At 39.2% G+C, this 25,843-nt stretch overlaps 1 protein-coding gene across 4 annotated transcripts in view; it reads left to right on the top strand.

The window, feature by feature from the left end:
* The window catches only part of TACR1 (tachykinin receptor 1), a 170,047-nt gene that overhangs the window by 9,574 nt on the left and 134,630 nt on the right, over positions 1-25,843 (top strand). For 2 of the 4 annotated variants that reach the window (XM_059188170.1, XM_059188169.1), the window contains exon 1: positions 12,948-13,915. In XM_059188170.1, the coding sequence (XP_059044153.1) occupies positions 13,527-13,915 (389 nt within the window). In that variant the 5' untranslated portion in view covers positions 12,948-13,526. Of the gene's footprint in view, positions 1-12,947; positions 13,916-25,843 lie in introns of those variants that run through there. The other 2 variants (XM_059188172.1, XM_059188171.1) reach the window with 2 other exon arrangements.

Below are 25,843 nucleotides of genomic sequence, written 5' to 3'. Positions count from 1 at the left end.
TATATGGGTACTTTCTGTACATGCTGTTCATTTTTTAAATAAAGAACCTAAAACATCTCTAAAATATAAAGTCTATTAATTTAAAAAATTGAAACACTGCCATACTTGTTAAATAGGCACTGCTCACTGCCTAGTAGCTGCCTCCCTCTCCTGCCAATCACTTTGACCCCTCTTCCTCAAAGCTTTTGCCTTTTCTTAAGCAGTGTCTAAGAGGCTGAGGAACTGAACAGAGGTGTTAATAGTTTCATGGGGTTGACAAGACAAAAAATGGGTGAAGGGAGTGGGAGATACAGGGTTCCAATTATGAAATGAGTAGGTCCTAGAAATAAAAGTCACCGTATAAGAAATACAGTCAATGATATAGTAATAGTGACATAACAGGACAGAGGGTAGCTATACTTGTGATGAACATAACATAATGTATAAACTTGTCAAATCACTAGATTGTACATCTGAAACTAATATAACATTGTACATCAATTATACTAAAAAAATAATATTTTTTAAAAAAGGAAATCCCAATATTTGCACACACACACATGCATACAAATGGACTTCAGTGCTCACAAAGAAGGAAGGGTCCTTGTAGGTGTCCAAGGATTCAGTGTGGACTCCCAAAAAACCCCACTACCGTAGGAGTGGTGGTGAACTGAGAATAGACCAGACCTCACAAAGACTAAACTATCACTTCATAACAGCACAAGCCCTGATTGGATTAAAATCATTCTAACCACATGCCAGGAGCAGAAGTAACTCCTCTACTGGGGAATATAATATCATCTAATGGCCAAAAACATCTCTGTAATTTTTCAGACACCTTTTCTGTCATACAATGAAAATAATTAAGCATGCAGGAATATAAGAATTGGCCAAAAACCAAGACAAAAAATAGACAGTACAAACTCCCAGGATATCCAGATATTGTACTTACCAACCATGGACATTAAAGAGATTGTGGTAACATGTTTAAGAAATTAAATAACAAGATGGAAAATTGTAGTAGAGAACTGGAAACCATAAAGGAAAGAAATGAAGATTCTACAACTAAATAATAAAATATACTTTGGAAATACTAACCAAAATAAAGGTGGAGTAGCAACACCAATTTCAGTAGGCTCAAAGGCAAGAAATATTTCTGGAGATGAAGAGGTCTATTTCATAAGGTTAAAAGGGTAAAGTCATACACACACACACACACACACACACACACACATACACATACACACACATATATAAGTCATATATATATATTTTTAAAGATTTTTCAAATTTATTTGACAAACAGAGATCACAAGTAGGCAGAGAAGCAGGCAGAGAGAGAAAGGGAGGGAGGAGGAAGCAGGCTCCCCGCTGAGCAGAGAGCCTGATGTGGGGCTCAATCCCAGGACCCTGAGATCATGACCTGAGCCAAAGGCAGAGGCTTTAACCCACTGAGCCACCCAGGCTCCCCTAGTATAGACATTTTAACAATATATAGATATATATATGAAGCAAAATCTTGTAGAATGAAAACTCTTTATTCCTTCTAGTGATTCTACAGATAGAAATTCCAGAGGAATCCAATGAAGCTGAAAAGAAGAGGGAAGGAAAAATATTGGATCATGAATATAGACTTAGAGAACTCAGAAACTTGACAGAGCGTAATAACATTTGTATCATAGGAGTCCCAGAAGAATAAGAAAGGGAAAAGGGCAGAAGGTTTATTTGAAGAAATTATAGCTGAAAACTTCCCTAATTGGGGGAAGGCAACAAAACATCCTAATCTAGGAGGCACAGAGAACTCCCATCAAAATCAACAAAAACAGGCCAATATCAAGATATATAGTAGTAAAATTTGCAAAATACAGAGCTAAGGAAAGAATCCTGAAAGCAACAAGGGAAAACAAATCCCTAACCTTCAAGGGAAGACAAATAAGGTTAGGAGCAGATCTCTCCACAGAAATTTGGCAGGCCAGAAGAGAATAGCATGCTATATTGAACATGCTGAGTGGGGAAACTCTGCAGCCAAGAATACTTTATCCAGCAATTGTCATTTAAAATAGTATTGGAGGTCTTAGCCTCAGCAATCAGACAACAAAAAGAAATAAAATACATCCAAATCAGCAAGGAAGAAGGCAAACTTTTACTTTTCACAAATGACATGATACTCTATGGAGAAAACCCAAAAGATTCTACTGAAAAATTGCTAGAACTGATATATGAATTCAGCAAAATTGTAGGATACAAAATCAGTGTACAGAAATCTGTTACATTTCTATACACCAATAATGAAGCAGCAGAAAGAGAAATCAGGGAATCAGTACCATTTACAACTGTTCCTCAAACCATAAGATTCTAAGAATGAACCTAATCAAAGAGGTAAAAGATTTGTACTCTGAAAACTATACAACACTTGTGAAAGAAATTGAAGATGACACAAAGAAATGGAAAAACATTCCACACCTATTGACTGGAAGAAAAAAACATTGTTAAAATGTCTATACTAGGGGAGCCTGGGTGGCTCAGTGAGTTAAGCCTCTGCCTTCCACTCAGGTCATGATCCCAGGGTCTTGGGATTGAGCCCCACATCAGGCTCTCTGCTCAGCGGGGAGCCTGCTTCCCCCCCCCCCCCCGCCTGCTTCTCTGCCTACTTGTAATCTCTCTCTCTCTGTGTCAAATAAATAAATAAATAAATAAAATCTTTAAAATAATGTCTATATTACCCAAAGAAATCTTCAGATTTAATGAAATCCCTATGAAAATTCCACTAGCATTTTTCACAGAGCTAAAACAAACAATCCTAAAATTTGTACGGAACCACAAAAGACCCCCAATAGCCAAAGCAATCTTGAAAAAGAAAAGCAAATCTGGAAACATCACGATTCTGGACTTCACGCTATATTACAAAACTGTAGTTGTCAAGATAATATGATACTGGCACAAAAACAGACATATAGATCTGTGGAATAGGGTAGAAAACCCAGAAATGGACCCACAACTGTATGGTCAACTAATCATTAACAAAGCAGAAAATAATATTCAATGGAAAAAAAATAGTCTCTCAACAAATGGTATTGTATAGCAACATGAAGAAGAATGAAACTGACCACTGTATTAGACCATACACAAAAATCAATTCAAAATGGATGAAAGACCTATATGTGAAACAGAAAACCATTAAAATCCTAGAGGAGAACACCAACAACAACCTCTTTGACATTGTCCATAGCAAATTCTTGCTAGACAAGTCTCTGGAGTCAAAGGAAACAAAAGCAAAGATGAACTATTGGGATATTATCAAGATAAAAATTTTCTGCATAGCTAAGGAAACAAGCAACAAAACTAAAAGGTAACCTACAGAAGGGGAGAAGATATTTGCAAATGATATATCTGATAAAGGGTTAATATCCAAAATCTATAAAGAACTTATCAGACTCAACACTCAAAAAACAAATTACCCAGTTAAGAAATGAGCAGAAGACATGAACAAGAAGAAGACAAGAAGACTCCAGATAGCTAACAGACACAAGAGAAGATGCTCAACATCATTCGTCATCAGGGAAGCACAAATCAAAACCATGATGAGATACCAACTCACACCTGTCAGACTGACTAAAATCAACCACTCAGGGAATGACAGATGTTGGTGAGGAGGTGGGAAAAGGGAAACCCTCTTATACTGTTGGTGGGGATGCAAACTGGTGCAGCCACTGTGTAAAACAGTATGGAGGTTCCTCAGAAAGTTAAAAATAGTACTACCCTACAATCCAGTAATTGCACTCCTAGGTATTTACCCAAAGGATACAAAAATACTGATTTGAAGGCACATGAACCCTGATGTTTATAGCCACATTATCAACAATAGCCAAATTATGGAAAGAGCCCAAATGTCTATCAGTCCATTGACTAAAGAATGGATAAAATAGAGGTGGTATATATTTGTAATGGAATATTACTCAATCATCAAAAAGAATAAAATCTTGCCATTTGCAATGATGTGGATGGAGCTAAAGTGTATTATGCTAAATGAAATATGTCAGAGAAAGCCAACTATCACATGATTTCACTCATATTTGGAATTTAAGAAACATAACAAATGAACATGGGGAAGGGGAAAAAAGAGAAGGGATGCAAACCATAAGAGACTCTAAACTATAGAGAACAAACTGACGATTGCTGAAGGAAAGGTATGTGGGGGATGGGCTAGATGGCTGGTGAGTATTAAGGATGGCCCTTGTTGAGCTGAGCACTGGGTATTATATGTAAGTGATGAATCACTAAATTCTACTCCTGAAATTAATATTACATTATGTGCTAACTAGAATTTAAATAAAAACTTTAAAAAGTAAAGGCAATGTGTAAAATAAAAAAAAAAAATCCAGGGAAATCTAAACCATGAGAATTATTGAGTGAATTTACCAGAGTTATAAATATAAAATCAAAATACAAAGGTCAATTGTATATCTATATATTAGCAACATTTAGAGAGTAAAATTTGAAAAACTATCACAACCGCATCAAAGTATCAAAGAGATTGAACATCTAGCAATACATCTAAGATGTGTAAGACCTCCATATTGGAAATTATAAAACTTAAATGAGAAGCATTAAGAAGATCTAAATAAGTATGGTAAAGATATAGACCCTTTCCAAATAAGTCTAGAGATTCAAAACAGTCCCAGTTTAAATTGCCACAGAGTTTGGCTTTTTGGTAAAAACTGATAAATTCTAAAATTTGTATGGAAATGCAAAGGGCTAAGAATAGCTAAGGCTATTTCAAGGAAAAAAATGAGAACTTATACTGCTAGATTATATGACAGCTTATTATAGAGTTGTAATAATACTAGGGCAAGGGTATTCAAAAGGCCAACGGAACAAAATAGAGATTCCAAAAATAGACCTTCTCATACAGAATTACTTGATTTATGGCAGAGGTGGCATTGAAGACAGTAGAGAAAGAACATTCTTTTAAGTAAACTGTTCTAGGACAATTGAATATCAATAAAGATGAACATGAATCTTAACCCTCTAGTTCATACCGTACACATTAATCAATTCCAATTAGATTATAGAGATAGATATAAAAGTTAAAGGAATCAAGTTAATGGAAGATAACATAACATCTTCATGATCTTGGGATAAACAAAGATTTCTTAAAGCACAAAAAGCATTGACTGTAAAATTGCGGGGAAAGGTGATACATTAAAAATGGGAATTTCTAGCCATCAAAAGACAAAGGCAAACTACAGAATAACTGACAAAGGACCTATTTCATCTAAGGAACTCTTACAAATCAATAAAAGAGAAAACCAATTAAAAAAATCAAACAACTAAAACAGACACTTTCCAAAAATTATATGAAAAGGTGCTCCACCACATTCTTTCATTCATCAGTAAAACACAAACCAAAATGAAAGTGGGATATCCCACCCATCAGAATGGCAGAGATAAAGAAAACTGACAGTCCTATTTATTTGCAAGGATGTGAAGCACCTGGAAAACTTATGTGTGTTGCTATGGGGATTGTAATTGTCGCAAGGAACTATGTGTTTGTAAATATCTACTAAAGCTGAGCATACGCAAACTCATGACCCAGTAATTGTATTCCTGGGCATATTTCCAACAAAACTGGGTAAACATGTGCTTAAGAAATAGTGACATTGTTCTTATTGCGAAATACAAAAAACAATCAAGTGTCCATCAACAGTAAATGAGTAAACTAGTATTTTCAAACAATAGAATGCTATATGGCAATGAGAATGAACTCATATGTGGAATTCAAGAAGCAGAACAGATGAACATAGGGGAAGGGAGGAGAAACTAAAACAAGATGAAATAAGAGATGGAAACAAACTAGAGAGATTTAACTATAGGAAACAAACAGGATTGCTGGAGGGGAAGTGGATGGAGAGATGGGATAATTGGATGATGGGAATTAAGGAGGAGGGCACTTGATGGAATGAGCACTAGGTGTTACATACAACTGATGAGTCACTAAACTCTACCTCTGAAACTAATAATACACTGTATGTTCATTAATTTATTTTAAATTAAATAAACTTTTAAAAAAGAGTGAACTCGTTACAAACAACATAAATGAATCTCACCATTGTAATATGGGGTAAAAGAAGCTATACAGGCGTAATTCCATTAACTTAAAATTCAAAAAAACATGCAAATTGAATCTGCATTTTTAGAAGCTAAGGTAGGGTTATCTTTGGAGATGGCTGAGAGAGGGTCTCTATCATTCTGGTAATAGTCTTTTTCCCCTAGGATGTGTTTACACAGATATGTTTACTTCCTGTGATTTATTGAGTTCTGCACTTAGGATACGTGTCATTTTCTGTGTCAATTCATATTTCAATGAAATTTTATTTGAAATATAAATATAGATATACATTTTCATTTCAAATATAAATGGTCTTTAACTTTTCTCTAAAATATTCTCCAGTAATAGAACAGAAATATTTAAGTAGTTACAACAACTTAACAGATCTGAAAACATTCTCCAGTAATAGAAAATAGTGATTTTCTTTAAGAATTGAGAGATGGGGTGCCTGGGTGGCTCAGTCAGTTAAGCATCTGCTCAGGTCACGATCCCAAGGTCCTAGAATCGAGCTCACTGCTCCTTGGGGAGTCTGCTTCTACCTCTCTCTCTTCCCCCCACCCCAGCTCTCTCACACCATCTCTCTCTCTCTCTCTTAAATAAATTAAAAATCTTAACAAACAAAAAACAAAATGAGAGGCATGCAAAGCCCCCAAATTTTATGTCCATAAAATCATAGAAGTCCGTAAAACATGCCAATTAGTATGTGTAGTTTTTAGTGCTTATTTTTAAAGTAAAAGAATATATGATGAAACTAAACTTCTAGTGTGAGAGCAACAGAAAGCAGTCTTAAAAATGCAAGGCTCTACTTATGAGGTCTTTCTGAAGAGCTAACTGCAGAAGAACTTCTTTCAGCCTAAAGATCGATGCAGAAATTTTAGCAAAAGGGCTGATGATGACCATTGGATGTATTTCATTATAGGTCTAAGACCAAAACAAAAACAAAGATACATGTGAAAGAAAAAATATTTTGTCAAAATAGAAATAACACATCTTTTAAAATGGGAAGAGAAAAGAAATAAAAGGGAAAAGTATTACCAAATTAAGCCATATGATATGCTGATCAACAGGCATTTTTGACCTGCAAAGACAGCAGGTTAGTATGGCTCAGTTGAAGGGAAATGCTCATATATCACAACATGGGTAATAGGTGGAAGATTTACAATATCATTTGAAGCTGATAAGCCAAATAACAGAAGTCTATACGACAAAAAGAGACTAAGAGCATTATAAAAGATATGAGTATAAAATTACCTACTAGGAAAAAAAGCCACACAAGTCTTTCTAAATAACACAATCATTTTTTGAAGCAAACGCCATGTATATAACACCATATACATTTGCCCATAAATGCAAAAAAATACATTCGGGAATATAATGTAAAATAACAGACTTAAAGCCAAATGTATCAGTCATATCATTAAATATGAATCATTTTAACTCAAAGGAAAATGATTTTTACATTAGCTCATGAAAAGAAACTCAAAATCTATGCTATATGCTATAGTATATATAGAAACGCACATAAAACAAAGTGTTTCAGAAAGCTAAAGCTAAAAGCACAGGCAGATAGTGACTACCTGTAAAGCAGGTAGAGAACAGTTGTTCCAGAAAGCATTGTTGAAGAGCCATATACCCTTTCCGTCCTCCCCTTACTTCCTGTTATTTTTATTAATGTTATTGTTGTTTTTGTATTGGGAAGATTTGCAGTTTGATGAATTCTGTTCTGGTGCGGCCTCCCTGTCTCACACCACCTTTCTAAATTCAACCATTATCAAGCAATTCAATCCAACCCAATACATATGTATTAATCGTGCCATGTAGGGAAGGGACTGCTAGCAAACCAATAGTTGAATAACATGGTTCCTACCTTCAGAGGAGTAACAATGTAATTTCCAAGAGATATAATGTATACCAGTTTGTCTTAAAAAGGATGGCTAAGAAAGGAAGCCAGTGACTAATAGTAGTAACTCATCCACACTGGAGGGGGAAGGTGATGTTTCCACACCAGTGGCTTCAGGAGATCAGAGTGTATGGGGACCTGAACACAGCTGCGTTCCTTTTCCCAGCAACTCCAACGTTCTCTCCTATCAGCCACGTGGCTTCAGGCCTTAAGGGCAGCTGGATATAAATGAGCCCTGGGGCTCTGTTGGGAGTTAAGCTGAGAAGAGAGTAGAACCAGGCAGGCTGGACTGTGCTGGGAGATCAACAGAACTTGGAGAAAGTACCAAAACAGAAGAGCCTGGATACTGAGATCTAAGAATGAGAGCAGGAATCGTTTATAAACATCCAGAGGATGGTTCTAGAAAACCTACCATGACAATAATGAGAGTCTCAAAAGGAGAAGACAGGGCTAATAGAGAAGACATAATAATAATAATAATAATAATAAACTAGCTAAAAATTTCCTTGAGATGAAGAAAGAACTCATCTAGTTTTGTGCTGTTTAAAGTAAAAGGTCCACATATTTCCAAAACTTGCTTGAAGAGAAAACTGACCCAGCGTACTTGGTAAAAACACAGACCACTGAACCCCAATCAGATTCACCAAATCAGTTTTCCTTGGAACCGGATTATGTTTATTAACAACCAACTCAAGAGTTTCTTATCATTAAGAAACTTAGAAAACACTGGATCTATTTTAAACTCCTCAAACCTTACATAGTGCTTGAGTGGCTCAGTCATTAAGCATCTGCTTTCAGCTCAGGTCATGATCCCAGGGTCTTTGGATCAAGCCCTGCGACAGGCTCTCTGTTCAATGAGAAGCCTGCTTCTCCCTCTCCCATTTCCCCGGCTTGTATTCCCTCTCTCATTGCTTCTCTCTCTGTCAAATAAGTAAATAAAAATCTTAAAAAAAAAAAAAAAACCCTTCAACTTTAATATGCATACAAATAACCTAAGTTCTTACTAAAATGCAGATTCTAATTTAGTAGTACTGTGATGGCCCAGGGACTTACATTTCTCACTAGTTCTTGAGTAGTTCAGGGGCCAAGACTAGTATTTCTTGCCATAGTTAGAGATGAGATGCTTCTCATTTCACTTTCTGGTGCATAATATTAATATATGAAAAAAGAAAAGGAAAAAAATCTCTACATCAGTTTCACTTAGAAAAATGGATGTAAAAATGTTAAATAAAGTTGAATCCAGCAATATATCAAAGAAATAATATAGCCTTTACCCAAGCAGATATTGTGCCAGGAATGCTAGGTTGGGTCGAGTGTTGGGAAATCTATTCATTTAATCCATTATGTCAACAAATTAGTGAAAAAAAAATTACACAATCATATCAACAGATCCTGAAAAACGCATTTAAAAATAAAAGAAATTTATAAGACATTCATTTAAAATTTTCTAGGTAAAATAAAGTAGAAGGAAACTATTTAAACATAAGAGCCTATTTAGCAAATTTAACAACAAATATTCTCCTAAATAGTAAAAATTCAAAGTCATCTTAATTTAAATTCAGAAACTATACAGAAATACCTCTTATCACCAATGTTAATTAAACATTGTCCTAGAAGGTAAAGGAAATTCAGTGAAACAAAAATATGCTAATGATGTGATTGAAAACGCAAAGAAAAGCAAATAAAAAGCAGAATAAATACAAAATTCAATAAAATGATGAGGATACATACAAAGAAAGACACTCATACACATAAACATAAATACATATACACAGAAGACAATGGGTTTTCTTTGATCTAAAATAAAAAAAGAAAAGTATTTCATTTAAAATATAAACAAAACCTACAAAATATATGGAAATTATGTACCAAAAGACTGGATCTATTTTAATCAAAATTATAAAATCTTTTTGAGAGGTATAAATAAGACTTGAATAAATGGAAAGGCATACCATGTTCTTAGATTAAAAAATATATATCAAAAATGTCAATTTTGTCAAAATTCAGTAAGTTTCACACAGTTCTAATTAAAATACTACTGCAGTTTGTTTTGTTTAATTTTTAAATTGAATTTAAAATTTAAATGTGATGTCTAAAAATGGATTTTAAAAAGCATGAAATGAGCATCCAGATGAACTTGCCTTACCAGATATCGGAATATTTATTCCTGTATTAGTCAGGATAAGCTATAACATGGTGAGTAACAAATTAATCCCCAAACCTAGTGCCTTAATACAACAAAAATTCATTTCCTACTTATACTACATGTCCAAAATGGCCAGCAGCCTAGCTTATACAGTCACTTGGGTACTCAAGGTAATTAAGGCCTGTCTTCTTGTGGCTGCATCATTTGGGACTTGGTGGAGAGAATCCATGGGGGAAGTCTCTCTCTTTCTCTCTCTCTCTCTCTCTCATACACATACATACACACACACACTCTTCTATGCTTCAGCCTAGTAGTGACACACATCATTTCCACTCACAACCTATTGGCTAAATTAGTCTCTTCCTAATTGCAAGGAGGCTAGGCAAAGTAGAAGATGATATTAATCAAATACATATATACATATATACCTGGTATTGCTGTAGGAATAGACAAATGGATCAGTAGGAAAGACTGGAGAATATAACTATTAAATCACATGTATTTGTAAATTTAATCTATGACATGGATAATGGTTTAATTAATATGAAAAAATAATTTATATAATACACAATAACAAACTGCAGGTGAACTAAAGACCTTATTGGAAAGAAAGGAAGGAAGGATGGATGGTTGGATGGATGAATTGATGGATGGAAAGAAAAAAAAAGAAAGAGAAAAGAGAAATAGGAGAAAGAGAAAGGAAGAAAGAAAAAGAGAAGGAAGAGGAAGGAAGGCAAGCAGGAAGGAAAAAGATAGGAAAGAAGAAAAGAAAGAACTGCCAAGAAAACCCACGATGGAAAAAAGCCAGGATTTTGTAAGACTTTTTTTAAACCAAGACTTGAAAACTCAAGTGCTACTAAAGTAAATACAGACAACATAAAAAATTGTTTAAGTTTTTATGACAAATACATTAATTCAAGAGATAAATAATAGCATTAGAGAAATACTTGAAATATTAATAATAGGCAGTGTTTATATCTATAATATACAAAGAGCTCTGAGAAAAAAGTGACTGGAAAGCAGTCTAACAGAAAAAGGGACAAAATATGTGAATAGACAATTTATGGGAAGGAAAATCCACACAGCCAAAAAAAAAAAAAAAAAACTTAGAAATTCAAATTTTCTAATAGGAAAATAAACACTATGCATTAGCAGTGTTATAACATTTTACATATTTTAGAATGGAAAAGCTTAAAAGAGCTCTAATACCCACTACTGGAAGCAGTTATGAGAGATCCAGGGTGGAAGAGGACTTCCCTTCGAGAAGGTTCCTTCTTTGCAACCTGTCTAAATAAGTGCGTGCTGTGCTCCCCCAGACATCACTGGAGTTTTCTCTTCAGGTTTAGGGGTGCAAGGTGAGGTTCATATACATGCTGAAATTCCAGGCTTCAGCAAAACTAAAATGAACTGGCAGATTTTAGCCTGGCATCAATCGGTACAATCAATTTGTAAACCTTAAAGCGTTTTCTGCCAGATGTTTTGCTTGCTCCCCTAAGAGGCGCGTAACCAGACAGGACTAGTGCGTAAAAGCAGCTCCCGGGAGAAGGCGGGCTAGCGCCAACAGCGAGCCTCAGCGCTGTTCATGTCGCACAGTTCTGAGTTCCCGCAGTGAAAGGAGCGGAGGGCGCGAGGGAGACAGAGGAACAGATGGCCTCCGAAGGTTCGAACCGTATCTCCTGGGCACTCTGGGCGGGAAAGCCTCCAAACTTGAGCCCATCTCGGCTTCTCCAAAACGGTTCGCACCCACCGACAAGCATTTCCCACCTCCTCCCTGCGTCCGACTCCAGCTCCGCGGTTTGAAATGGCATTGGACTTGCATATGAGGCCTTGAAGTCCGCCGGGGGCCGAGGAGGTGGCTAGAAAAGGGGGACAATACTGCCCTCCCGTCCCTATGCAAACCCGCGAGAGAGTAGGGGAAGGAACCCCCCACGCCGCCCAGCCTGGCACTAGCCCGCAGGCCCCCCAGGCGCAGAGGCAGAAGCTCCTAGGTCCTCGGGCGGTAAACTCGAGGCCGCAGTGGGTACTGGCAGAGGGCCCAGAGAGGCGCGTCTGAGCGACACACTGCTGATAGGTGGCTGCTGCGCTCACCAAGCTTCCTAGGGAGCCCAGCCCAGTCCCGGCTGTCTGCGCAGGGGGCTCAGCTGGAGCTTTTCATGGACCTAGGGGCCAAGTCATCGAGGAACCTGAGGAAGGTATCCCCAAAGCTTAGAGTCTATCATTGCCTCCCCAGGGGAATCGGTCAACCCAGAGAAAGGACCTTGGTGTTTGGGGGTATTTCCTAAACACGATCTCAGCAAAGTAGTTTTCCGGACACCTGGAACTGGGCATCGTCACCTCCTCTCGGTAGCAGCCAGGGCGAGCCCGTGGTACACTCGGGCTGGAGAGAGGCCCGGAGCGCAGCGCTGGCACGTCGCCCCCACATTTGCCCGACTCCCACAGCCACAGGCAGGCGCCTCTGCAGAGCTGTCGCAGCGCTCCGGGCTGCTCTCGCTGGAAGTTGTGTGTCTATCATCGGTACAGCTCTTTCGCAAATCCTTCGGTTCCGTGGTTCATTCAGCCTGCAGACGCCGTCCGGCTCAGTTACTCCGAGGCCACCTGGCGCCCCCTCGCGGAGTGTGTGGGGCGCCCGGCTTGAGGATTCCCACAGCAGGTAGCCGCAAAAGGCGAGGTGGCTGCGTTGGTGGAATGAGACGGTTGCCAACAGCTGGTTCAGCTGCGGCGCTGCGCACCAGGACTGGCGGGTGCGCAGCCCAGGTACTGCCCCTTCGCGGTGACGTCTCTGCAGAGGGTTATAAAAGCCTCGCGCGCAGCCTGCCGAGGTTCTGCTAACTCCTGAGCCAAGCAGGACCCGAGCCAGACAGGCGCCTGCGAAGCTGCAGGCGGCGGCGGCGGCGGCGACAGCGCAGCAAAAGCAAAGGAAAAAAATCACCAGACGGACCAGGGGCCCCAGAATCCCCGCCATAGACTCAGAACTTTTCAGGTCACGCTGTGACGAACACTCTCCCCTTCGCCCCCAAGTCCTCCTGCAGAACAGGGTTTTGCATTTCCCGCTGCAAGCAGCGGGAACAGCAGTTGCAAGCAGCAGCAGGTGCAGATAAGCGGGGGTCTCCTGCTTCTCGGAACCGTGACCCGTGGAATTCCTTTCCTTTTTCCAGTCCCACGCAATAGAGACGCTGTCTCCGGATTTCTGAACTCAAATGCTTCCTGACGCTTGAAAGTGGAGGAATTCGGAACCACAAGAGGCAGACCGCGCGCATCTAGAAGCATTTATCTTTTGAGCGCCAACTCTCCTGCTTGCAAGGAAAGAGTTCTGCCCAGAAAGAGCCTGTAGCCCTCCTGCTTGGTTAAGCACGACCCCGACCCCCGGGGCGGCTTAACCACTTAGTGGAAGAATGGATAACGTCCTCCAGGTAGACTCAGACCTCTTCCCAAATATCTCCACCAACACCTCGGAGCCCAACCAGTTCGTGCAGCCGGCCTGGCAAATAGTCCTTTGGGCAGCTGCCTACACGGTCATCGTGGTGACCTCTGTGGTGGGCAATGTGGTGGTGATGTGGATCATCCTGGCCCACAAGAGAATGAGGACAGTGACTAACTATTTCCTGGTGAATCTGGCTTTCGCAGAGGCATCCATGGCCGCGTTCAACACAGTGGTGAACTTCACCTATGCTGTCCACAACGAGTGGTACTATGGCCTGTTCTACTGCAAGTTCCACAACTTCTTCCCCATCGCTGCTGTCTTCGCCAGCATCTACTCCATGACTGCTGTGGCCTTCGACAGGTGAGCCTGCCCTTTGTGGAGAAGGGAGAAGGTGTCCATAGAGGACCATAGCTTTGCTGGGAGCTTCCGGGTTGCACTGTGCCTGGATCAAGGTGGTGATTGGTCACCTGTACCCTGGGGTTTTCCTGACACCTAACTGAGTCGTTTGTGCATGCGGGACTTCATCTTATCTCACCATTTCCTTATCTATTTCCTTTTTCCTTTTCTCCTTTTTGTTCATAGCCAGTCTCCCTTTCTTCACACACCTCCTTCATCCTTCATTTAGTCCTATTTTCTTCACCCCTCCTGCACTCATCTCTTTGACACTTTCCTTTCCACTCCTGCTTTGCTTCTTTCCATATATTCATCCTCTCATTTACCATGGAGGCCTGAAGGGGATCCCCAGGTGTTGGCCAGGGGACTAGCCCTTGGCTGGGGCTTCATTAATCCTTGCAAGCCTACTATTTTGCTGGGAAGCCTCTTGGTGCTTTCCAGTTTTAAGTATGTCTAAGCAAAATTTCTCATTTTTCACTTTTTCCTGGACATCCAGAGATTTTTCTGCTCCCGCCTCAACTCTCCAATATTATTCGTATGTGAAGAGCATTTCATTAGAATCATAAAATACTCAAGATTCTAATTTGGCTCTGTCTATGCTGCTAGGAGCTCTCATTCAGGCATGAGAGGCAGCGAGGCTATTCTTCAGGAACTCCACAGATAGGGACCCAGAGAGCTGACCCAGGAGCTTTTCTAAATTTCTTTTGTCATGTAAGGTCAATGCTTTTAACCTGCCTGTATCCACAGAGAAACGTGCTTGGCAAAGGCAATTGAAAGCTCTTTCTTTCCTACAACTAACTAAGGGTTTCTGAAGCTGATTGAAAATGAAAATGTTGGCATTTTCAAATACTGGGGCTAACATTCTGGAATGAATGGCTCCTCAGGTGGCAGGATGGAAAATTGATTATTAGAGCACAGCTTTATCTGCATTGACATTTTTGTGGGTGCTATAGATCTCTAATGTATGTATCTATGTGTACACAAGTATTAAATGCTTACCTGGGATATAAAGGGATGTTGAAAACACCTGCCCCTGTGATTCTGAAATGGGTTCTTTCAGTGGCCTTGCTGAAATCAATGAATTATGAGAAAACCAAAGAAGGACCTAGAAGAAATGTTCCCCCCTCAAAAAAAAAAAAAAAAAATCCCAAACTACTAAACTCTTTTGGCATAAAGATTATCTATCATTTGATTTGAGGTCTTTTTCACCTTCTGTAGTCAATCAGAGAAATGTTTCCAGCTTTTGCAGTGGTGTCCAAATACTGATTTCTAAGTTCCATAGACATCTCCTTTATGCAACTCTATGTGCTTGATTGATATGTTGTGTGTAAAACAGGTTGTGGTGAGCCGATTTACGTTTTAGAAGTAGAAGGTAAACCAATTACTCAAAATGGTAATGAAATGAATTCTTTTGTAAATTTATCTTTTATGGTACTTTAATTTTCAGATATTAAGTTTGTTGAAAGTGAAGTATGCCTATAAATCTTTCTGCACTGACTTGCTCCTTGACTGCACAGCAAACCCTTACATTTAGAAAACCCAGAGCATGATATATGACTGAATACAGGTGCAGTGAAACCTGCTGTGATTTCAGTCTTGATGAACTTTAAATTAGAGGGAAAGTTGGTATTTTAAATGCACTTGAGCCTTGTGTGAGTTCAAGGGAGCCCTGTCAGTCCGTGTACACCTGAGCATTCAGTAGTTGATGGAGCACCAGCAGGCAGCCCTCTTGCTTCAGCTTATACAGAATTGCCATGTTCCACAGCCATGGGCTTTCTCTTTGAACTTAGAAGGCAAGAGTCAGAAGTCAGGGTCAAAGTCTTCACACCGGAATAGATAGGGAGCCAGATTTTGGCTGCCTTGACCCTGACATCTCAGGCACCATTGTTCTTTCTCTCTAGGCAAACCCAAGGCAAAGCAGGACCCTGACCCTGCATGATACCTGCTCAATGAGGAAATGACAGCAGTGAGAAATATCCCCAGGTCCCTAATATACAGACACACCTCAGGGAGATTATCAATATCATGCTCAAGGTTAGATTCAAGGTAGAGTTTGGGATTAGGGTCCAGGGCTCTGTCTCCAAGTCCTCCAAGTGCTCCTTCTATTTTGCCTTGCTCAGCCTCATGAGCACAGTGAATTAATTTCCCCAGTCCCTGTGATGGGGGTAGCTCTACTGCATTTGTGGTTCATCCACTCTCTCCCAAGAATGTTTTAGAAAGGAAATGGGCTGTGGGCTCTCTCTGTATGAGTTTTCTCTCCTTTTTTCACCAAGTCAGGGCAAACTCTAAGGAAATGGTAAATTGTCTTTTTGTATGCTCCTTGAATTTTTAACAGATAATGTCTGAGTCAAGTCTTTAAAAACAAAAGCAGCATGTTTTTCCTGATTATAATATTAAACCTGTTCATTGCAAAAACTTGGGAAATATGAAGAATATAGGCACAAAAGTACAAATCAATTATTACTTCACCATGCAAAAATAACACTTGTTAACATCCGAATTTCTCTTTTATGACTAATTACACTACATAATTGAGGTCAGATTCTGTATAATTTTGCAGCATACTTTTTTCCTGTTGATAGTAGTGGAAAACATGAATAATGTTTTCCCATGTTATTAACTACTGTTAATAACTGTTGGGCATTTATGTGGCTTCTAAACTTTTTTGCCTAATGGTTAATGCACTAATAAACATTTCTATATGATAATTTTTTTTGCTACCTTGATTATTTCCTTAGGATAGATTCCCAAAAGTGGAATTACTGAGTCAAATGAAATGAATTAAGGAAAAAACCTTTTTTCTCCCAATTTTAAGGAATTGTAAACTCTGAGCAAAGTGAAGAACATATCCGCTGTCTTATTTACTTTATCTCCTCAACACAAGGCAGAGTGCCTGACACCTAACAGTCACTACACATTTATTAAATAAGTGAATGAATGAATAAAACAATACATCTTCCCAGAAGAACATTTGGAAAATACATTAAGTTGTAAAGAAAACATAAAAAGTATCTACAATCCCGCTACTGACAAATAACCAGTTAAAATTCTGGAAAGCTAGCTTTTTCTTTCTTTCTTTTTTTTTTTTTTAATCTTACTATTTATATTTATTTATTTTAAGATTTTATTTATTTATTTGACAAACAGAAATCACAAGTAGGCAGAGAGGCAGGCACAGAGAGAGGGGAGGCAGGCTCCCTACCAAGCAGAGAGCCCGATGCCCAGCAGAGAGCCCAGGACCCTGGGATCATGGCCTGAGCCGAAGGCAAAGGCTTTAACCCACTGAGCCACCGAGGTGCCTCTATACTGGCTTTTTCTATCTGTGATATTTATGCCACATATAGTTACTCATGCTTTTAAGGATGAATTTTAAATCATAATAAAGCAGTTTCAATAGCTGCTTTTTGGTTTTTGTTTTATTCCTTAACATCATATCATGGGTATTTTCCATGTCATAAAATACTTTGCAAAATGGGATTTTTAATGGGTGCATTATACTGCAGAGCTATACGCATTTATTTTACCATTCCTCTATTTCTAAATATAAATTATTTCCATTTTTAATAATTACAAGTATCCTAGACATACATCTTCAAGAGCATCGCTTGTTCTTTGTTTGGAATAAACTTCTTTTTTTTTTTTAAGATTTTATTTATTTATTTGACAGGCAGACATCACAAGTACATGGAGAGGCAGGCAGAGAGAGAGGAGGAAGCAGGCTCTCTGCTGAGCAGAGAGCCCGATGCGGGGCTCGATCCCAGGATCCTGGGATCATGACCCAAGCCGAAGGCAGAGGCTTTAACCCACTGAGCCACCCAGGTCCCCTGGAATAAACTTCTTGATGTGGAATTGCTAGGTGAAACTGTCTTGGTAAACTGTGTCAGATTTCCTTCTAGAACCAAAATGTATACATAGAAAAAAACCTTTAACTGTAAATTGTAGTACTAATTTAATTCTTTTCTGTTATCTTTCCATAGAATGGGGAACGAGATGGGGAGGGGTCTTCTTCTGACAAAAAAATACTTATTTACTGAAGGCAATGGATACCTAGAATTAAAAGTTGCAGAGACAGGGGTATTCGGATGGCTCAGTCAGTTGAGTATCTGACTCATGATTTTGGTCAGTCGTGATCTCAGAGTTGTGATTTCTGGGTCATGATCTTAGAGTCGTAAGATCGAGATGGAGCTCTGTGTGAAGCCCCAAACTCAGTGTGCAGTCTGCTTAAGATTCTCTCCTTCTCCCTCTGCCCATCCCTGCTCTGCTTGCAGGTTCTCTCTCTCTCTCTCTTTCAAATAAATAAATAAATAAATATTTTTAAAAAATGGTTGCAGAGACAAATATACCTAAACAAGAGCAGGTCTAGCTCTAATTAAACTCCAAAAAACACCAGGGATTTCACTTTTTGAAAGTCTGTAATTTCTCCCACTTAAAATGAAATATAAAAACTTTTCCCTATTAGAAAAATTAAAAAGCACGTGTGATGTTTCAAAAAATTGGGAGTTGGAGGACACTGAGGTGACAACTCCACTTTGCAGGGACCCGTGATGGTTGCCGGCTCTAGTACTGCAGAACAGCCTCTAAGAAGGTAGGAGGGAGGCCAGTTTCAAAGCTCCACAAGAGGGACCGAAGAGGCAAAAGGCAGCCTGACTGGGAAACAAACACACAACAACAGGAGGCTCGGAAAGCACTGGACTGGTGACACTGCTTTTCCACCTGGAAGGGGCAGGTGTAATTTCAGCGATTTGAAAGGAAAGGATTGCTTACTCCTCAGACTTACATTTGAGTGAAAGGAGACATCTAAATTATGATTGTCTCTGAACAATATGAAATATGGTAAGGACCAAAAATACAGTTGCCCAGATAGGTAATGGTGAAGACAAAAGGAGTAAACTCTCTGAGAGAGTAAAAGAAGATCCAAGAGCAAAGACATACATAAGTAACAGAAACTTCCCACGGTTCTGTGGTATCTATCCCACTCTCCCAGTCACACTCAGCTACAAGTTCAAATAGCCTGCTTTCCAGGTCTCCACGAGACCTGCAGTTTGTCCTTGAACCCCACCTTGTTGGTTAGACTTGGATCCCATTGTATATCTCAGATTAATTCTTCACTACCGAGAGGTCAGAAGGATTTTAGAATCCTTTGCACATATTTAGACGAACCTTACAACCCATGACCAAGCATCTCTGTGACACTGAAAATGGTCATTCACTAGAAACGTGTCCACCACAACTGACCCTGTCTTTTCAAATCCAGAACATCAAATGTCTTGGGTTGACATGAATTGAACTTGAGCTTGTTATATCTTGGATGGGTCAGTTACGCTGGAGGACCTTTCCTGGAGAGAGTCAATGCCCTCTTACTCTCTGGAGCTGTCCCACTGTACTTGTCACATCCTGTTATTACTCATGGGTACTCCCAGTGTCCTGGAAGGTCAAGGACCTTGGTTTTTCCAAAAGCTGGCAGAAATATAGGTTCAATTGAAGGAAAATGCAGAGTAATTCTCAATGTATAGGTAAAATTTTTTAGAGAGGATGATAAAGAAAGGTGACATTCCAGATAAAAGAAACTGTTTGGCAGAAGCATGGAAGTAAAACAAACAAACAAACAAGCAAAAAAACTTTGTAAAAAGTTGCAAAACGTTTGGGAAGAATAACTGGCTGACTCCATTGAAGTGAGTTCACAAGTAAATCAGGGAATGAATGGAGAGATTGGTAGGAAGAAGATGGGTCCAGGTTTTGTTGGATTTGTTGTGAAAATACAACAATTAGTTGGAAATGCCCAACAAGCCACTTGAGATATGGGGTTAGAGACTGAGAAGCCAGGAATGAAAATGTAGATTTAGGAGTTTTCCAACCTAGTGGCTTACTGGAGTTTGAAAGTGAAGAACATCTGGGCACCTGGGTGGCTCAGTGGGTTAAGCCTCTGCCTTCAGCTCAGGTCATGGTCTCAGGGTTCTGGGATCGAGGCCCGTGTCGGGCTCTCTGCTCAGCAGGGAGCCTGCTTCCTCCTCTCTTTCTACCTGCCTCTCCGCCTACTTGTGATCTCTCTTCTCTCTGTCAAATAAATAAATAAAATCTTTAAGAAAGAAAGAAAGAAAGAACATCTCTTCTACCTAAACATTTTTCCAGAGAAGAGGCGAAGAGGCCAAATACTCATGATAATGTCCTATCAAGCAATAGGAGGGGAAAAAAGAAGCAAAGAGATAGTGGAGGAATTGGGATATGTGGAGTGGCAAAGTGACTTGTTGGTTCTATTCATAGTGTCATTAGAATTCAAAAAATACCAGGGATTTCACTTTTTGAAACTCATCAGAGGACAGTGGATTTGGTAATTAGAGAACATTGGTGAGCTGTGATAGGTCATACCAACCAAGTATAGTAGAGAGGGATAAAATTAGATGGCAGTGAGGGGAATGGCCCCCTCCTCATCCATCCATCCATCCGTCCATCCATCCATCCATTACTGAGGACCTACCATATGCCAAATGCTGGTGCAGTAAAACATTGCCTTTGCCCTTGTACTCTCAACTTTGGGGATTGATAAAACTCATGAGTGCCATTATAACCCAATGTAATTAATACCATGCTGAGAAAGTTTGGACACAGAGGGAAGAACTGTCCTTGGGAATCTGGGAAAGACTTACTGGTAAAATAAAGAAAAGGAAGAGAAGGAGGGAGAAGAAGAGGGAGAGGAGGAGGAGAAAAAGTAAAGCATAGAGAAAACAATGTGGAGTTGGTATTTTTTTTAATTAACTTCAAGAACACTGGACTGGGAATTTTAATGATTTATTAGTGTTTGTCACTTGGAAACTAGAAAAGAGATCTCATGTTGGTAGAACTGATAATGATACCTCATATTTGCATGCTCTCTAATCTGTTTTCTCATTGAAACCTAAATAGCAATAGGGATTCTGTTTCTGCCTTGGAAAGACTATTAGAAACAATTTCTTTTAGCATTGTCCTCCTACTCTACTCCCTCCTAGTTTAGAGACTCATGCAATTTGTATTCTTGTGCCTTAGACATCTGCCTACATATTCCTACTCAAGGTGGCTCTTGAGTGCTATCATCTAAGGAAAGCTGTCACTGAAGGCAGAAAAGTGATTTAAGGGTCCTACTGTGCCAGAGAGGATGTTAGAGACTCTTTAGATCATTTTCCACCCAAACAAAAATTCACACCCACAACCTTCTAGACTGGGCCATTGTAAGAATATTGAATTCTGCTTAAATATTTTACTCAACCTGTCTCATTTGTTAAACTCATTCCATTTTGAATCATTATAAAGTTATTCCTTTTGTTGAACTGAAATCTGCCTCTGATTATGTGCTACTCCTTTTAATATAATGCCTATTCTATGTGGCAGTCTTTTAATTATATCCCTTCTGAAGCTTCTCTATCCCTGGTTAACTATTCCTGGTTCCTTCATTTTTCATTCTCCTTAGGCTCTACTAGCTATTCCTGTTTGTTAATAGTCCTCTTCACTGAGAGGTTAACTAATGCCCAGAACTGAACATTACCCCATTACCATTACTCTGTCCAGCTTCATCTGCTATAGGACCAGCATCCTAAACCTGATGACTTTGTTCTCTTAGACTCAGCACAAGTACCATCTCCACTAAGCCTTCAAATCTCAATGAAGTATCCTTCCTACCTATTTTCATATTATTCATACAATTGTCTGTAACTTGTTGGTCTCTCCCACACCTACCTGCCCACTAGATTACTTTATAAGCACCATGAAAACAGGGATGCTTTATCCCTGTTCCCAGCAGCTATCCAGCTGCCTAACAGAGTAGGTATTCGTTACAATGTGTGGATAATGGTTGACTTGACTGTACCTCTGTTCTACACACATCAACCAAAATCTGAAAACCAGACCCAGTGCATCAGGCAGACATCAGAGCAAACCTATGATGCTATGCCTTGAAGCAAAAGAAAATTTGGGCCAAATATATGCCTATCATAGAGTTCTGCTACACTATAGAACATTTGGTTCAGAACTTCCTGTTCTAGAGTAACTATGTGTTCTAATTCATACTTACATTTTCCACACTCCACTGGAAGCCACTGAACCTGCACTCCACTGAACCCATTGGTTTCCTGACCCACACTCTGTCCCCAACAGATATTGCATCCCAGGAGAACAACTTCTAATCAAGAGAGGTGTTATCATTTCTACCTTACCTCCAGTCGTTCCAGGAATACTGGAAACTCACTTATTTTCGGACCCTTCTATGATTGTTGTCAACAGCCTGGCTTTCTCTCCAACACCCCTGCTAGCAACAGGAAGCGAACTTTCTGTTTTACTTGTCCTTCCTGAGTCAAGAAAAGCAGAAGCCTACCCTCCACCCAGCACTCCAAGTCCTGTCACAGTAGCTGTCTGAACATATAGCACATACTATATTAAAATACTGCAGACAGAAAAATTCCAGCAGACCACCCAAGAAAGTCATTGACATGGAATACAGACTGAGGAACTGGCTTCCAGTACCCAATCCTCCTCTCTTGTCACCTTGAGAAGCTATGATTCCAACTCATGGAAGGGGAAATATGAGGGTCTCTGGATGAGGAGTCCCCAGGCATGAAGAGATGCTTTAATGATGTCCTTAAGACATAAATCTTAGCTTGAGTATTAATGCAATACATGAAGCTCTAGGAAATTTGTCTAAGCAGCCCTGAGCCTGATGTCTTGTTACTCTCTTTTGTAATTCTGTACTTGATCTACTTTCCAATTCAGTATTATCACTATATTTAATATCTGGGACTCTTTATGGAGTGACTTTCTTGTCTTTTATTTAAGAATGTCTTTTAATGACTTTACATCTAACCTCTGATAATGGAGTTTAGTGTAGAAAAGAGCACAGGCAGTGGTCCTAGCAGTGCTTCTGCCATGTACTAGCTATGCAAATGGAGGTAAGACACTTACCTCTCTGGTCTCAGTTTCCCCATCTGATAAAAGGGATATAATAAAATACTCATAGACTATTGTTGCAAAGAGAGAGGGAGAGGGAGAAGTATGGCAATGTATGGGAAATTGCTGATTCATTGAAACTCAGTAAGAGCTCAGTTAATGGCTCTATTATGATCTATAATTAACACTGGCACACTATATATGTAGAATATACCTACTCTACATACCCATTCCTGTCTCAGTGACTCTTTAATTCCTTGTACATCAAGTATAACAGGGTGAAACATTTGTATCCCTGCCCCCCCCCAAATTATAATTCAAAATCCTCCTAATTGAGAAAGCAAACCTGTTGCCAAATGCTTTCTAGCACCCTTACCCCCTGTGGAGATACACACTCTACCAGAAGCCTAGCATTTGGATCTAGTGCATTACAGTCCAGAAAAACTAAGTCGTTTTCATTTATACCACCTCCAAAACCACCCATTCACTTCCCACATCCTGTATGTTGTAAAATTACCACTGTCCCGTGGATATCATTCGAGTATTTAATGTCTGAGGGAGAAATGTCTGAAGGTCATAGCAAAACTGTGTAAGGGAGAAATGCCTAAGGATAATAGCAAAACACTCTTACAGCTGTACATGCTTTTAGTTGATATTCAGTTTGTTAAAGTTGTTTCTTTTGCCTTTGAACACATCTTATAAATCTTGAAAGTTTTGTTTTAAGCCTAGTTAAAGTGTTAAACTTTCACTTTCCCTTGTCCTTTGACTAATACTCAGTTAGCTCTTAAACATAAGAGGAAGTACTTCCTCCTAAATATTTTAACATTTTCAAACTTAATCAGATGATCTTACATATTTCTAATTAGCCACAGTTTTTTACAAACTTAAAAATCAAATAATCTTAAAAATGTAAACAGTACTTACAAAGATGATTATTAAAGTCCCTTAAATATTTCAAATCTAATACAAAAATTTAATACATCTGGTTTTCTTAAAACTCCAAAATCCCTTAAAACGACTTAAAAATAGAAGAAACACAATCTTTCTCAGGACTCACATAGTTCTGGTAAACTTAATAAATCAAGACTTCTAAATTTGGCATATTAAATTCTCTTACAGCATTTCAACCTCCTAAGAATTAAACTCACAAATAAATGAGGTTCTTATGAGCCTCTCAATATTGACTACAAAATTAATTCGTTAAATCCTCCTAAGTATTTCAATTAAAATTACAAATCTGGTAAGTCAAATTCTGTAATCTATCAGATTCTCACTTCCAATATATTAAAAACAAGTCACCCACAAATAATATATACTGATCATAAAACTCACTACTTCACACATACTTCTTACAGAGCAGCACCATTTCTTTATTGTCAATTGAATTTTACAAAATGCCTTTCCAGGATTATAAAGTGATATAAGCAGTGGTGGCAAAATCATGGGGGCCAAAGGAGCTCCTGAGGTTCCGGAATCAGGGTTGTGTTGGAGATCCGAATCGGTGTGTATCTTTCAGGAGTCCAAACTCCTGAGCCCTTCTCATAGTGGACCTCTGCCTTCGTAGCGCCCCCAGGATCCACCCACATCTTGCCAGTGGAATTGAGTAGTCCCAATGTACCCTATATCTCCTTGCTTCCTTCAAGTGTGACCCTTCTCCAACTTTCATCTTAACATTTTATCATCTGAATTATGTCGATAGAATCATGCAGAGCCTCATTCCAACCCAGACTGCATTCAATCACTTTGCTACCTGAGTAGCATTAGCTGCATTCCACACCCTCTTATGTTTTTACCTTCTTATAGACTTCCATTCCAGACTGGCTCATTGCCACGGATAAAGTGACAAAAAAAAAAAAAAAAAAAAATCATCATCTCTCCTGCGTGCTTCAATTCCTTCTCTTTTTTTGAGACTTTGAGGTCATGAAAAATATGTGCCTGAACTTTTCAGCGTGTATCCTTCTTCTTCATACAAATCATCAAAAATGGAAGAATAGTACTTGTTGGTTTTGACAAATTCAGGCTCTCAGCATGTTTCAGATCTATGCCCAGAGACGTGTGTGCATCTTATATGGAAGGTCTACATAGAAGCTTCCATTCCTCTTTGCATGAAGTCTTCAGTGACAGGACTTTTCTTCTTGGAGCCTGGAAGGTATCCGGCACCCTTGAGTCCTCCAATTGGGTCATGAGATGGTTTTTCTTCAGATCATCTTGGTTTTCCCTATGAGGACAGACTGTTATGACTTTTTTTATAGCTCTGTGAGTGTTGAGTTCCCTTCTGTTCCCTTCCTTCTCAGCATCCTAGATATCAGATCATAAAAAACAAGTGATGCTCTGTTCTTATAGCATAACTCAGTGTCCTAAGCCATATATGGACTGACAAGCAACTACCTTCACAAAACACACTACTGCCTGAGCTCCAAGAGGAAGGGTCAACAGTCGAGCTACCCCTCTGCTCTGTCACAGGGTATAACTGAGACACTAACTTTGAGAAGTCTCCTGTGCACATTTGGTGGTATGTGGAGAGATTAGGAGCATAAGCTTAAATACTCACCTTGTATGATTTATTAATTAATTTTATTTTACTGTGGAGCAATGTCCTCTTGAATAATTAATATGCTCTCATAAGAGGATTTGTCTGACTCTGAAAATCTTTAAACAAAAGAAAACCCCAGAAACAGCTGAAATATTCTCCCCAGTAGTCCCAGGGAATCAGAGGGGGTGTAAAAATGCCCGCAGGCATGATGGGAGCTAAAAGAGGAGCAGTCATGAGGAAGAAATGTAACTAGTTAGCTCAACAACTTAATGGGGCTCTTCAAAGAGAAACTTAGACAATAACCTAGAAACCCTGTGGCCGAATCCTTAACCAGCAGCCTCACTTAAATTTGTTTCCAAAGACCAATTCCTTTCTCTTTCTGCATGGCATGAAGGGTCTAGAAGTTAATATATTAAAGGCTCATCTAGAATATGAGCTGGATCACAGCCATC

Source organism: Mustela lutreola, chromosome 9, assembly GCF_030435805.1.
Source record: "Mustela lutreola isolate mMusLut2 chromosome 9, mMusLut2.pri, whole genome shotgun sequence".
NCBI classification, from domain to species: Eukaryota; Metazoa; Chordata; class Mammalia; order Carnivora; family Mustelidae; genus Mustela; species Mustela lutreola.
The sequence above is the reverse complement of the archived record's forward strand: the minus strand, read 5'-3'. Positions and strand labels throughout refer to the sequence as shown.